General features: G+C 35.4%; 4 protein-coding genes across 4 annotated transcripts; 2 read left to right on the forward strand and 2 right to left on the reverse strand.

Moving 5' to 3' along the window:
• Positions 1-306: 306 nt before the first annotated feature.
• On the forward strand, positions 307-1,275 carry FPOAC1_005205 (uncharacterized protein; the record flags this gene model as incomplete). Its single annotated transcript, XM_044849735.1, has 1 exon — positions 307-1,275. One exon carries the CDS (start codon positions 307-309, stop codon positions 1,273-1,275), a length of 969 nt encoding a protein of 322 aa, XP_044708445.1.
• Positions 1,276-1,857: 582 nt separating this feature from the next.
• FPOAC1_005206 (uncharacterized protein) lies at positions 1,858-3,382 on the reverse strand (the record flags this gene model as incomplete). Its single annotated transcript, XM_044849736.1, has 2 exons — positions 1,858-2,363; positions 2,422-3,382. The coding sequence occupies 2 exons, from the start codon at positions 3,380-3,382 to the stop codon at positions 1,858-1,860; spliced, it is 1,467 nt and encodes a 488-aa protein (XP_044708446.1).
• A 1,269-nt stretch (positions 3,383-4,651) lies between these two features.
• Positions 4,652-7,938, reverse strand: FPOAC1_005207 (uncharacterized protein; the record flags this gene model as incomplete). The annotated part of the gene is made up of 4 exons (XM_044849737.1): positions 4,652-5,502; positions 5,553-5,838; positions 6,769-7,010; positions 7,059-7,938. The coding sequence occupies 4 exons, from the start codon at positions 7,936-7,938 to the stop codon at positions 4,652-4,654; spliced, it is 2,259 nt and encodes a 752-aa protein (XP_044708447.1).
• A 6,970-nt stretch (positions 7,939-14,908) lies between these two features.
• FPOAC1_005208 (uncharacterized protein) lies at positions 14,909-16,237 on the forward strand (the record flags this gene model as incomplete). Its single annotated transcript, XM_044849738.1, has 2 exons — positions 14,909-15,842; positions 15,891-16,237. 2 exons carry the CDS (start codon positions 14,909-14,911, stop codon positions 16,235-16,237), a joined length of 1,281 nt encoding a protein of 426 aa, XP_044708448.1.
• Positions 16,238-16,244: the final 7 nt, after the last annotated feature.

Below are 16,244 nucleotides of genomic sequence, written 5' to 3' on the forward strand. Positions count from 1 at the left end.
CACCGACATGTTTTAGCTTGGTGTTTTCTCATATACATCCCAATACTGTACAAAGCAGAGATTACATTAAGAATATCTTCTTATACATGATCTTTCAAGGTCTTTAGAGAGGTAGATAGCATGTGACTTCTTCAATCTGTACGTGTCGCGTCTTCTCCATGATTCAAGATCCACTCTGCCATCAACCGAACCGAGGTAGACCCACCTAAACCGAGCTTAATCGGTCTTTAATTGACGATGTTAATAACACAGAATCCCCCCTTTAACAACAACTTTGACGAGTCGACAGTCGTTTTGTAAATAATAATGGCTACACCACTTGCAGATCAGGTCACTGTCGACCAAGTAGGTGATGGCGAATATGTCTCGAGACGTAATCCCATCCGAATGGGTAACGCTGCGCCCATCGCCTACGGAGGCTGTACAGCGGGCGTAGCTGTCAACGCTGCATGCCATACAGCACCTCCTACAATGTCGCTCTACTCCGTGCTCGGTCACTTCCATGGCCCTGCTTCGACAGAAAAGAAACTGTACTGCAGTGTCACCAACATCAGAGATACAAGGACATTCGCGACGCGCAGAGTACAGGTCAAGCAACAGCAGGCTAATGGCGAGTTTCGCGTCTGCATGGAGGTCTTGGCGGACTTCCACGTTAATGAAACGTCCGACTTTGAGTATTCTGAGGCGACATGCTCAAAGTGGCCGAGGGCGGAGGATTGTCCGGACTTGGAGACACTTGTTGAAGACCTTTTAAACAAGGGTAACATCACTGAGGATCAGGGCAAGACTGTTGCCGAGACCTTCGCTGCAAACGCCGACTTTTTTGAGACGAGATACTGCACAGATGGTGTCTCTGCCCAGAACCTAACAGGCGTCGCCAAAACCACCATGACAACACAAGACGATCGCTCAATCACCGAAAAGGTCTCGGCGGAATGGCAACGCGCTCGCGAACCACTCGATACGTACATCGACAACGTGAGCGCGCTAGCATTCTTAATGGACGGCGCCCTTTCGTTTTTACCGCTCACACATAACCACATGTGGTTCGACGACACGGCCGCCTGTTCGACGCTGGACTTTGCGCTACGCATTTTTGTGCCGGAAATCAAGATGAATGAGTGGTATCTTAGGGAGCGCAAGACGTCGAGGGGTGGAGGAAACAGAACTTATGCGGAGGGGAAGTTATTTGACAAGCATGGCAATTTGATCGCGTCAAATACGCAACAGTCCATTATGAGATTGAGGAAGGGTGTTGTTATACCAAAGCTATAATGGTTATCGTCACGCGGAGAAGGATATGAAAGTGTTAAAGATAGTATTGATAGGTAATAGTTAAGAGCCACGTACATAAAACCCCACCCCACCCCTACCCGCCCCCGGCCCCGGCCCCGGCCCGACCGTCCAAAGAGTAATATATTTTTTATGTTATATCATTCCATTTCTTGTCCTCCCCCCGCCCTCAATGTTCTCAACAGGTAAATTACACCAACAGCCATTCAAAAGAAATTCGAAACTTATCACTAGTAAAAGGCAGCCACGTCCGTTGAAATCCGGGCCAACGTCCACAATGTTTGACCGTCCACAGTGACCTAAACTAGCCCCTCCTTTTTAGTAGGCTGGTTCAAACGAGATCACAGGCTGAATAGACTCTGGCCGACAAGACTTGTATATTGCGCAACTTCCTATTCGTAGGCCTGCTTATCCATATGGGTAGGTACCCTAGGTATCTGCAATAGCATCCATATAAACGTTAGGACGACCTCGACTCGGACCTATTGGACCGTCGCGATCGACTTGTACGGTCGGATGAAACTTGCTACTCATATTGGCTGTACTTGCAGAGTGACGACCGGTCTACATGTTGTGATAGGCCGCCGCCGCCGCATACTTTGCTTGCAATCTTGCGTTGAACAGCATTCTATCCGGGTCCAGGGGGCGTGCAGAACTAGGTCCAGCTTGAGCACCATCACTCATGGATGGATCCTCAACCCTTTGATGCGGGTTGCTGTCTCGGTTGTTGCTACCCAATTGGAAGCTGTAGCTTGTAAAGGGGAAGACGGTGTCTGTGCTGTCGGCACTGTCACTAATGGTCCGAGAATCAACCTCCATAGAGTCATCATGAGAGTTGAGGTCTGGCTCATTGCCCCTGGCTTGACGAAGCTCCTCCCCTCCAGGTAGGCCATCATAGTCAGTAAATGGAATATCAGACGAAACAGCGACGGGACCCTGAATCACTTGTTTTCCAGCGGTTATGCTGGATCGTCTTTCTTCTGGAGATGGTTGATTTGTATCTGCAGGGCAGTTGTATAAGGCCTCAGAGCTTCCGTTTGTAGAACTCTCGTCAGCGACATTGATGTTATCTATATCGGGCACAGTTAATATTATCACTTGAATCAAGCTGAACAGTTTACAACTTACTGCCGATTGGACCTCCAATTTTGGAGTTGCGACGACCACATTCAGGCAAGTACTTCTCGACCTGAGCCTTGAACGGGACATTACTTTCGCGACGGGTGCGACTGGAGTTCTGTACAATGTCGGTGTCGTCGTCGGAATTGTCGTCCGCATTTGCAATCGGACTTGGACGTGTTCGAGTAGGTTGCCCACTACTGATGGGCGGCAATCCCAGAACAATAGCATTGTTCTTTTCCGCAAGCTCTTTGGTGCAACCGGTCACACGTGTACCAAGGACTGAAATTACCTTTGTGTATGGTATGGAGAGCTTTTTGTTGGCCGTTTCGTGATGTTCCCAATGTCTGAGGTGGTTTTGGGCGCTGTTTAGAGGATGGGGGACGTGAAATTTCTTTTCATGCTCCTCACACTCAACAATATACCAATCACCTCTGAATTCCTCTATAACATATTGTTTTGCTGGCTTGCCTCCATTGTACAACTGTTTGAACATAATTGTCTTGTTTGTCGGGGGTGTTTCTGTGTGTGTGGACGGGGTGGTGTTGGCCGCTAAGACCTCCTCCTCAACTTGGTCTTGCACGGGGGTCGGCGGTGCGTGGTTATCGGCGAGCCACTTAGTGTATACCTTTACGGAAAATGAGAGCCCAAGTATGTCGAGGTGCTCCCTCAACCCATCCTCTTGCCTCTTCTCCAGTCGCTCTTGATGTTGCCGACATGCGAATTGTCCAAGATCTGCCGTTGCACGGTCAAAATCCTTTTGACAAGTGTTCGAAGAAACAACGTCTCCGTTACTCAGACCTGCCAGCCACGTTTTATAGGCTTCGCCGTGCCTTGCCTTTCTGTCTTTGAGTTTCGCTTCATAGAGATCGTCTCGGGGGGTTGCGGTATTGTCAACCTGCGATTGCCAACGCCGATGGTAGTTTTGAAGTTGTATGGCCTTTTCGGTAGACCCAACAGGGTCGCTCATTGTTCTTTGTTGCTTCAAAGCCAATAGAACAAACGAATATGCCCTGTGACGTGAGGGATAGGTAACCTCGCCCCCAGACTGTTGTTTCCTGAAGGATGGATTATGTTGAGGAATTGTGTTGAAGAATTGAGCTGGGCGGCAAGTCCTTTATCTGTTGGGGTTCTCTGGTAGTCGGGGCAAGTTGCCCATAACATGGAAAAACGTAGAAAGAATCAGAAGAAAGCATATTCACGGTGGACTGCACGAAGACGCTAATTTCCGCCGATTGCAAGTTGTTATCCGATGCATATTGTATGAGGGGCTTGCGACCCGGCCGGGCCTGAAGTCCCTTCCATACCGTGAGTCCATACGAAGTAGGCCAGGGTTTAGAGAATTCTATGAACACTGTGTAGAGAAAAAAGCAAAGAGTGGGCTGCCAAGTCCTTGTTTCAATGAAAAATGAAAGCTGTACTCTGTATGTACCACAGCGTTACTCGGACTGGTAACTTGAAGTCTGTAGTTTGGCATGTTGAATGAGGAAGAGTGCGTAAAAAAGGGGGCTGGCTTTCAAGTAGTTGCCTACCTATGTATGTTTGCTTTTTTAGCGTTATGGAAAGTAACTTGATGCGGATCCATACATATAGCAGGGGTATCGGAGATATGCTATTCGTCATAAAGCTAGAAAAGACGCCCACCGATTGTTTAACAATCCTGGCAATTCGGTCATGGAGATCATTCCATGTATCTGCGGCTTACATGGAATCTATTAGCGTTGTAATCTCTCGACTGATCACATTCTATCCCACAAACGAGACACTGTAACAATGCGGATGGGTGGTAACCCGGTAACCTCAGACAGATGAGGCTTCTATGAGCCATATTTGAAACACCGCACCTTAACAGATAGCGGTCAGTCTATTGATGCGCCGGGGTCACTCTATAACCTCCAAGTGAACAAGACATATTCTTCAGTGTATACTGTGTTATAAACAACCATCCCTGTGTAATATTAGCATACGGGGGCGGGGACGAGATTGTCCGTAGAGTGCTTCATTGTACCCATTGTGATCAACTAGATATGGCAAAGACTTTCTACTGCCTTTGTAAATACGAGCCTACACCGTCCCCCAGAAGATCAATCATTCTTGTGTTGTATCCGTGCTGTTCCTTTTCCCCCTTTCTTTTCTCCTTCTTCTCATTCGCTCAAAAGTAATGACCTTCTAAATTACTTCAGCTATTTAGGATGAGCGTGATTGTAAAGCAAGTACATATCCTCTGTTACGCACACCCTTAGCGTCTTCGCGGTATAAACATCGACGGCTGAGGACGCTTCCTTTTCCTCTGTTCTGGGTAAGATGAATACAAGGCCCTAGAAGGAGTCCCATCTGCAGTCTCAGTCAATGTCCACATTGTGCCACCATCACTTCGAATTGTTTGTTGAAGAGCCCCATGTCCTTCAACTGTTGAATGTCTGTTCATTTGCCTGTAGAGGTCGTGTAGACTCCGTCGACCGATGTTTGGACTATGCGGAACGTCATGCATGCTGGTCTCGGTATGTAGCAATACCGGGTTAGCCACAGCATCGTGGGAGATTAGGACTCCTGCAGAGCTAAGCCCGGCTTGGGCATCAACACTCATGTTTGCAAACTCGGCCTGCGGCCGCACGGGATCGCGAAGAGGAGTGGTGCTGGATTGGGGGGACATGCCATTCACAATGGCTCGGTACTCCTTCAGGGTAAGCTGCTTCTCGAGAGTGGTCATGGTGTCATCGTTCACGGTGTCGCCGTGAGAGTCAACGTCCATGAGGTAGTCATCTTGCACATAAACAGGCCTAGGATCAAAAGCTTGGCTGTCTTGCTCCTCTTGATCCGGCATGGCGGAGTGTTCTGAAGCTCGAACATCTCTGTTACGAATCGGACCACCAGACATATCCATGGGGCTAAGCTGGACCACTTCCTCTTTCACTCGAGAGGAGTTCTCCCGAGTTCGTGCAGCGAGGCTTTTTTCGTACTCGATGTCATTATCATAAAGTAGTAGACTGCTATCCCTGCTGAAGTCAGACTCTTCTGCTGCCGGAGAAGAGTGATGTAGGCTCGGAAGGCAATCGTGGAAGGTCTCGGGTTCAGCGACATTATTGCCATCTGTAATTAATTAGTAACTCGCGACTAAAGGTGAGTGGAGGAGAACTTACTCGTTCCCTGTATTCCCGTGTTTTCAACATTTTCGTAATTTGACAAGAAAGCGTTGACCTGTTGCTTGTGTCTGTGGTCGATGCTGTTATCGCAAGGATCATAGGGCTCGAGATCTGAGACAGACACCCAACCAAGCTCACACTCATGTGGGAACCTAGCCTTATGGAAAAAGACTACTGGGTACTTGCGCTTGGACTCTTTTGAACCACCAGGTTTATGATCCTCGGTAAACTCTAAACACCCATTCTCTAGCTGCACGTAGCATGGTGGAAGACATGATAGGAGCTGCGTATGTTTTAGAGCATTGTGTTGAATTTTATCGTATTAAAAGCTATAGCATTAATTATAAGCTTTTTCTCTTCTTCCCTAGAACCTTCTTTAGTCTTTTAACTTTATAAGATTCTTAATATAATAAATTCTAATTTAATAAACTTTTTATAAAATAATATTATCTTTATTAAATACTCTATAAATTATTAATAACTTATTTTCTTTATTAAAGATTATTTTAAAGATTAAAAAGTAACTTTATTTAGAATATTTTATTTTTTAATATATTAATAATATATTTCTTTTAAATATTATAAAAAGCTTTTAAGGCTTTTTTTTCTTTATATAATAAAAATTTAAATTTTAATTTATTAATTTAATAATTAATTATATAATTAAAAATATTATAATTAAAAATAATAAAAATAATAATCTAATTATTATTTATATTAATAATATTTTAACTTTAAGTATTAATAAAAATATTATATTAAAAATAAATAAAATTATTAAATAACTTTATTAAATATTTTTCTTTAAAAATAAAGTTAATTATAAAGGCTAAATTCTTATAAATAGTTTTTTAATTTAATATATAATTAAAATTAATAAAGACTTTAAAGTTTATTATTTTATATAATAATTTTATTAATATTAATATTAATATTAATAAAGAAATATTTAATAATTAACCTTTAAAAAGAATAAAAGCTTTTATAATAATTATTATAATTTTAACTTTATAAGTTATAATATATATCTTTAGACTAGACCTATATTAATATCTAGGTTTAAAAACTATATTTTTTTATAAATTAATTTTATATATATACTTTAGGACTTATGCCTTAAAAATTACCTAATAAAAGTATGTTTTAGAGACGTGTCCTAGTCCGGGATCAAGTGGCTAAAGTTCAAATTCATATCTGACGGGAGTATCAGGACGGCATAGAACTTTCGAGGTCGATCGGACCTCCAAAAGGTCTTGTAGACCTCACCTAGTTGAGGCCAAATGTCTGAAACATGGCTTTCATGAGTGTTCATAGTTGATGATGACTGGCTAGCTCGAGCTGGAAGTATGCGTTGGGAATTCTTTGTTTTCTTTGCCTTGTGGATGATGGTTCCCTCGTTGTTCAACTCGGAAAGGCCTTTGTTGCAATTCAACACTTCCGTGCCCAACTCAACGACTGTCATGTGGTATGTGACTCCATACGAGTCTGAGTAGTGCCTCTTACTTCTAAGATGCTTCCAAGCACCTTGAACAGGATTGTCGGTTCGGAATTGTTTATTGTGTTTTTTACACTCGAGGATATACCAGCGGTCCTTGAATTCACCTATGACATATGGATGACTGGGGTTACCGCCTTGGTACACCTGGTCGAAGTCGATAGTTGTTTTTGTCAAGGACTTCGCAACAATTTCGCCCCGTGCCATTCTCGTGGCCCTGGCTGGCCCAGATTGTGAGCGTATCTCTTGCGCTTCATCCTCTACCGTTGTTGTAATCTCGGTCGATCGTTGCGGGTCGTTCGTAGACATGTCCGTATGGTGTACGTGATCGGTAACAGAAGTGTTGTTCATAATCGAAAGTACTGCAGCGGGTGGCTGTTGAGCGCCGTCTGAGATTGGAGTAAATACCAAGTCCATGCGGGTAGATTGGTCTTCGTCCCCAACTCGGTCTTCTCTAGGAGTAGGCAGCACCTGGCGAGTGGCAAGCCATTCGGTGAATACCCTGTTGCATAGCGAAAAGCCGAGTATGTTGAAATGCTCACACAACTCATTCGCTTGCTCTTGTTCGAGTTGCTGTTCGAGCCGCTGCTGGTACTTGGACTCTTCTTGTTCAATTGTCGCCCTCATACTTTCGAGTTTGTCCATATCGTCCATGGCGCTACGAAGTTCTTTGAGATAGGGGTTGGTAAAGCTACCGCCACCGCTACCCACCGCAACTGTCGACTCTCTACCGAACAGTTGGCTGGCCTTGTGAACTCGTGATTGTGCTTCACTGAGTTTTGCATCAAGGGCATCCTTTGGGGATACACGTTCGACATGTTTTCCACAGCGCTGATGATATTGTTGAAGTTGTATGGCCTTTTCAGAAGCCCGGAGAGCGTCACCCATTGTGCTTTGGGGGTTTGAACTTGATAAGACAAACTCGACAGCTTTGTGTCTTGGAATAATAGGCAGGGGAATTCTCATGGGTTTTTCGAATGTAGTCAGTCAAAAAATAGATGGTGAATCATTTCATATCTTGGCTCGGTGAAGAAGCAAATCTCCCAGGAAGGAAAGACATCGAAGAGCGGAGAACAAACAAAGTGGCTTCCTACATAGTACGTGATGGGGCTAATTTCCGTCTTGCGAGTTGGTATACTGTGTATGAAGTACTATGGTACCACTTGCGAGTGTGCAGCCTGATTGTACTTTAATCCAATGATAGCATCGGAAATAAGCTAGGGTATGTGCGTGTTGGTTATCCAAGACAAAAGCAAAGAGTTGCAATGCCAAGGTGGCGATCCTGGTACAGTAGATACGGGAGAGGAGATGAAGAGAGAAGAGCAAAGAGGATGCATGCATAATGCCCTGATTGGCACGATATATCTATATAACTTGATATCCGTTTTTAAGCTAAAAAGTAAAGCTATTCCTAAATTAGTGACTTCTTAGTAATAAATCTTATAGATAAAGAATTTACTATCTATATAGTATTTCCTTAATATACCCTTTTTACCTTAAACCTAAATAAATAAAAAAAGTATAAATTTAATATATTTAAAGTAGTTTTTTTACTATATATTTATTTTTATTATAAATAAAGCTATATATATTTATAGATTATAAAAAGTAAAATATTATAATAATATTAAAAATATTATATAATTAATATACTTATAATTTAATATAATAATAATAATAAATCTTAATAATAATATTAATAATAATATTTATAATAAAAATTAAATAAAAACTTATTATTAAAATTTACTATTCCTTAAGGAAGCTATTAATTATTTAGCTTTTAAGAGAAATTAATATTTATTATTAAGCTTTATATTTATATACTATATAATAAAAAAGAAAAAAGAGAATAAAGTTATAATATAATATTTATATTTTATTTTTATTAATAATTAAATATTATATTAAATATATCCTAGTAATTAGATTATTATAGTTAAATTTATTAAAAAGCTATTAAATAAGTATAATATAAAGTTCTTTAATAAGCTTAAAGTAATAAAATCTATATTTTATAAATTAATTAATTAACTTATTAAATATATTAAAATAAAAAAAATATAATATTAAATTATAAAGTATAAGCTAATAGTATTTCTTTATATTATTAATTAAGGCTATATATAGTAAACTATAGCTTTTTACTTTAAAATTACTTAAAGCTTAATCTCTTTTATTATAATTATTATACTTAAGGTATTCTTTAAACTTTATATTACCTTTATAAAGTAATTAAAGGTTAATTTTATATATATTAAGCTAATTATAAAGCTAAAAAGCTAATATTTTTTTAGCTATATTAATACTATTAATAGTATATATATTTTAATATATATCCTAGAGTTAAGTAAATATATCTAGTTTAATAAAAAAAGCCTAATTACTTAGAATATAATATATATAATATACCTTAATAAAAGCTTCTTATATATTCTTATTAACTATAAAGGCTCTATAAATAATACCTTTTTAATATAGTATACTATATTAAAGAGCTTAAAGCTATTAAAGAATTAATTCTATATTATTAACTTAAGATTTAAAAAGTAAAATAGAATTATTATATCTTATATAGAAATTAAATATTATTTTAATAATTAAAAAGCTTTAAAGTAAGGCCTTTAAAATAAAAAAGAGCTATATAATCTATAATACTTATACTTTTATATTATTATAAAGCTTATATTTAATTATTTAAAAAGGAAATTTAGAATTATATACTCTTTATTACTTAAGTATAATATTTATTTATAGATCTTTATTATATATACCTATATAGCCTTATATAATTTTTTTTATTCTTTTAAAAAGCTAAAGCTACTTAAGAAATTAAAGAGAAAAGATTTATAGCTAATAATTAATTAAGCTTAAGATAACCTCTATAATAATAATTTACTTACTTTAAGGTATAATATTATAAAGAATTAATAAAAAAATTATAACTTATATCTTAAGAAATTAATAAAGCTTTAAGTAGTAATAAGTAAAAAGGATAATAATTATATATTAAGTAATATTAAGTAAAAAGCTATTAAGCCTTTTTAATAATTATAGTAATATTATTAAAAGAAAATTATAAAGCTTAAAGTATAATATTAAAGAAAGCTTATAAAAGTTATAATAGAGTTAAAGTTAAAGCTATTAAATATAGTAAAATTATAATATTAATATATTATAGCTATAATAAAATATTATATTTATAAAGCTATTATAAGAATTTAATATCTTTATTATTAGACTTAATTAATATAGCTATTTTAATTAACTCTATAAATCTATATTCTTATTATAATTAATAAATTAATTATAAGTTTAAATTAAATTATTCTTATTATTATAAAAAGCTAAGTAATTCTTTATATAATAATTTAATAATTATAATAAATAGAATTAAAATACTATATATTATTAAGGTTAAAGAAGTTATTATTAAATAAATTAAGCTATTAATTCTACTTATTATATATATATTATATATATTTAGTATACTATTAACCCTATATATAAATACTTTAGTTATATTATTAAATTATAGCTAGATTTCCTTAAAGAAAGTATATTATATTCTATACTTAAATTTAAGCTTAAGAATATAAAGTATAAAGCTAAACTATTATAATTAATTTACCTAGAGTAATATTCTTAATTATTTAAAGTTAAATTAAAAAGGTATATAGAATAAAGATATAGCTAAGGTTTAATTAATTTTTATATTATTAATTATTATTAATAATTTCTTATAAAGTAAGCCTAATATATTAAAGAGCTTATAAGGCTAAAGATATAATATTTTCTTAAATAATAAAGTTTTAATTACTATTATTATTAGCTATAATTATAGCTTAAAACTATTAAATATATATACTATAGTTTAATATTAAATTATAAGAAAAAAAGATTAAAAAAGAGAAAAAGAAATTACTTTATATAACTTAAAGCTTATTTTATATTATATATATACTTTAAGTATATTATATTAAATACTATAAATAATAAAGAAAATACTATAATTTATAATACTATATATAATAATATAATATTAATTAATATAGTATATAGTAATAAATTACTATAGATTTAATAAAAAGGCTATAATTTTAATATTTTATAATATTATTAACTATTAATCTAGATAATAGCTTTAGTATTAAAGCTTTATAAATTATAATAAGGTAATTAGCTAAAGAGCTAGGACTTTAGCTATAGTAATTATAATTTAGAGATATAGCTTTAATCTATATTATCTTTAATTTAAAGTAATTAAAAAAAATTAGGATTTTTAATATAAATTAATTTTACTTTAATTTAATACTATAGAAAATTTTAATTTTTTTAAAGTTATCTTTAAATTTCTATTTTAATTATAATTAAATATAATAATTTAATTAGTCTATACTTTAATAGGCTAGTTTTTAAGTAGCTTATAAGCTAGTTAATTACTTTCTTTTTAATTTCTCTCTTTAGCTTATAGCTTTATTAAAAGCTTTACTTTTATAACCTTATAACTATATTATAAATATATATATTTACTAATATAGAAAGCCTTATATAAAAGGTATACTTAAGGATATTATTAAGATAATATATTAATTAAGATTTAAGTCTAAGAATATAGTCTATATTTTATTAAGGATATTTCTCTATATAAGCTTTATTTTTTAATAAAATAATTATTATTTATATAAAAAATTTAAAGAGTTATATTATATAACCTTAGTAAAATTAAAAAGTAGCTAGTTAATAAATCCTTTAATTAAAGGCTTTTTATTTATTAATATCTTTAGAAACTATATTTAAATATCCTTTATTATATACTAAAGATTATTAGTTTTAATTAATTACTATATAATATACTATAAGTTAATAAAGTTCTTAAGAGTATAATCTATTAATAAGATCTTATTAGTAAAAGTAATATAATATAGCCTTTTTTCCCTTATTAATAATAAAGAATTAAAAAAGTTATATAGCTTTATAAAGTAGCCTATAGATAAGCTTTAAGAAGGATATTAGCTAGCTATTAATAATATTAAAGGTATTCTTTTCTATTTATAATAATCTTTTATTAATACTTAATTATAAAATTCCTTTATAAATAAATTATTACTTTTAATAGAAGCTTCTTATAATTAAATAAAGCTAATATAATTAATTACCTTATAATATATTTTATTTACTTTCTTTATAGTATTAAATACTTTCTTAAAAAGCTTATAATAATATAGTCTTTATAACTTAAAAGATAATATTATAATATTATATTTTTCTAGGAAATATACTTAATTCTTTAATAATATTTCTATTTAACCTAAAGTCTTATTATATAAAGTATTACTATATATTAATATTAAAAAGAATACTTTATAATTTTTAATTAATTTCTATATATAGTATTATACTTAAAGTTAATTAAATTTAATTAATAAAAACTTTTCTTTAAGTAATTTATTAAACTTTATAAATATATATTTTATTATTATAGGCTTTTTAATTATAAAAAGGCTATTTTCCTTTATTTTAATATAATATTTAAGTAAAAAGGTTATTTATTTTTAATTTTATTATAATTTATTATTTAAATTTATAATATTAATATATAGTCTTTTTCTTTAGCTTTAAAAAGAGCTTATTTAATATTTCTATAAAGTATATTAATTTAAAGGTAATTAATTATTATAATAAAAAACTAATAAAGCTAATAATATAATAATATAATTATTCTTATTAATAATTTTCTTTTTATTATTATTAATATTAATAATATTATTATTAATATTATTTTCTTTAAGCTTATTAATAATAAAGGCTTAAGATTAATTTAAAGATTATTATAATAATAATATTAACTCTTTAAAGAAAGATTATATCTTTATATATTTATAATAATAAGTTTATATATAGATAATTATAAGGCTAATCTTTATAAATTATAGTTTAATAATATTATAATTCTTTTATTTTAATTATTTTCTTAATCTATTAATTACTTAATTCCCTTTATAATTAATTAGGCTTAATATAGTAAACTATAAATAACTAGGTATATATAAGAAATTAGTAGGTAATAATATATCTTTTATATAGATATGCTTATATAGACATATCATGCCGATCAGGGCGTAAACTTGCGGTAGCCTTCTATAGAAATGCGACATCAGTACAGCTGGCTAGTAAGTCAACCAAGTTACTTACTGTGTACATGTACAATTCCCTTTGTCCATGGCCAAACCTAGGGTGTGTGGCTTTTATTGAAACCTGTAGGTTCTTACTTCCGCCCTCTTTTTCCTATTATGTTAGGCGGCATTACTGTACCCCCAGCATTGTTTATAACCCAAGGAATTACACAATAGTGAAGGGTGTACGTTTAGCTTATGCATGTTTGCGTGTTTAGCGTTAAATAGTACGGCATATTAACCATGCAAGGGTATCGGAGATGTCGTATTAATTGTGAAAGTGAGAGTAACGCCACCAACAATCTGCTTTCTACAATCTGGTAGGCTGTTGCATTCAGAGTCCTTCTATACATGTATTTGTGGCGTACTTACTGCAGAGTCACTAGCGTAGTTGTCTGGTGACCTGTCATATTTCATCTCGGGAACAATAAAGAAAAATAAGAGCCTTACGCTACAGCAAAGATGAATGCAAACCAGCAGCCGCCTCAAAGACAAGGCTCTAAGGTTATAGCCAAGAAGCAAACAGACATCAATAAGAAACATCTAACCTATCCGTGTATCAGCGTCATCACTTGACCCCCCCCCCTCTCCCTGCGCTAGCTAACAGAGTGTCGTGTAATGTCAGGTCCAACGCTAGAAAAAACTCTATTGCTGTGTCGCATCCGCTCATTGAATCGGGCCAATGGTTAATGTATTACGTCGTTAGGCAGCCTAGTTTGCTAGAGATTCAGCGGCTGAGGAAAATATGTATGCACATGCTTTCTGATGAGCTTGTGAAAGGTAGGATAGTTAGTAGGCTGTCGGACTTTAACTTGCTGGATCCAGAATTGGATCCAGTAATCATGTCTTCCGGACTTGAATAGCTGGGGATTTCTGAGGCCTTAGTTTAACATCTCATGACTGAATGGCTTACCTCATTCAGTTGTATACAAACTACTTCCACAAAATATGAATAAATACCAAACTACCAGGTAGGTACCTACATACCTCACTAATTCCCTATAAGAGGGAGGTAGTTAGCATTTGACCATTCGTAGAGAAGCGGTGGTATGCCATAATGTTTCTAAACTGTTACTAACTCCATTAATAAGTATTTCTATTAACTAGATACTGTCCATATTTTTATTTTCCGTGGTGACTTGGGTCGCTGCCCACGTAGTTTTACGGAGCGACAATTCAACAGTCTATCCTATCCGTACCGGCAAACGGTTCCACTCCCAGTGTTGGTCCACTCAAAGTATAGTATTCGGCTTACTCTGCTATCAACAATACGGGCATATTTGTTGAAGGAGAAATGTAAATGAAGAGAATAAATGTTATAAAGAATGTTGAACGATAGACAACTGATTCTAAAATGGTCAAACATATCTCATCTATGTCTTTCTCTCTACTATTATACGAAAAGGTATTTCCATCATAGATACGCTGGGAATTACCGACATGTTTATTATTGATTGACCCATCTTGAGCCGGAATGAAATGGCGGAATCTCTCGGCCGAACTTATAGCGGTGTCATTCCGTTTCCGACCCCCGCGTCCTCCCCCGCACCTCGGCCTTAGTCCCCGGTGCAATCGGTTTGCGGCGGCTTCATAAGCAATATCTATACAAATTAAATAATTGACATCTTTGTACTTGTCACTGTTATTCTTCATTTCACTCACTTGTTTGTACTCTCATCAAAATGTCGTGGCTATCTATTCCTTCGGAATCTCACTTCTCCATTGCCAACATCCCGTTCGGCATCATCTCTACATCCTCCAACCCATCTCCCAGACCTGCCGTCGCCATTGGAGATCATGTTCTGGACCTTCAAGCATTTGCCAAGGGAGATGGTTTCTCTGGCAGCTCTGATGCTCAAAAACATGTTGATGTCTTTTCCCAGTCATCTCTGAATGCTTTTGCCGCCCTTGGACGTCCTGTTCATCGCCTTGTCAGAAGCTATCTCCAGGATGTATTTGCAAAGGACACCAAATATCCCCAAATTCTCAAGGACAACCAAAAGCTCCAAGAAACAGCTCTTCTCAAGACTTCAGATGTGAAGAACCATCTTCCTCTCAATATTGGAGACTACACAGACTTTTACGTTGGAAAGCATCACGCCTTTAACGTAGGTTGTCTTTTCCGTGGCCCAGATAACGCCCTGCAACCAAACTACACACATCTTCCTGTCGCGTACCACGGAAGAGCAAGCAGTGTTGTCATCTCTGGAACACCAATCCATCGTCCATGGGGTCAAATCCTCCGACCGGGCAACAAGGTTCCTGATCTTGCACCTTCCGAGAAGCTGGACATTGAGCTTGAGATGGGCATGTTCATCTGTCGCGAGAATGCTATGGGCGAGCCTATTCCAATTGGCGAGGCCGATGATTACATCTTTGGCTACGTGCTTTTGAACGATTGGAGTGCGCGCGACATTCAGGCCTGGGAATATATACCTCTTGGACCTTTTACCTCTAAGAATCTGGGTTCCACTATCAGTGCTTGGGTTGTCCTCGCCGATGCTCTAGATGGCGCAAAGGCAGCCGGTATCAAGAACGATAACGAGATTCTACCATACCTAAAGGAGAACAAGGAAAAGAATGTCTTGGACATCGACTTGGAAGTTGAAATCATCAGTAAGTGGCACTTCCTCGTCCGCAGATGCACTAGCTAACAAACTGTAGCGGCCAATGGAAACAAACAGATTCTGAGCAAGACCACCTCCAGAAACCTTCTCTGGTCGTGGCCCCAAATGATTGCTCACCACACCATCACCGGCTGCAATCTACGCCCGGGTGATCTTCTAGGCTCTGGTACCATCTCAGGCCCTGAGACAGGTACTGAGGGAAGTTTGCTGGAACAGACAAAGGGTGGAAAGGTGGCCATCCAATTGAACAACGGCGAAGAGCGCAAGTTCATCCAAAACGGTGACACATTTGTCATTCGGGGATCTTATGGTCGTGGTGATGCCAAGGTTGGCTTTGGCGAGGTTTCCGGAACTATTCTTGAGCCTCTTCCCTTGTTCAAGTAAAATTGGA

Source organism: Fusarium poae, chromosome 2 (genome assembly GCF_019609905.1).
Source record: "Fusarium poae strain DAOMC 252244 chromosome 2, whole genome shotgun sequence".
In the NCBI taxonomy this organism is placed as follows: domain Eukaryota; kingdom Fungi; phylum Ascomycota; class Sordariomycetes; order Hypocreales; family Nectriaceae; genus Fusarium; species Fusarium poae.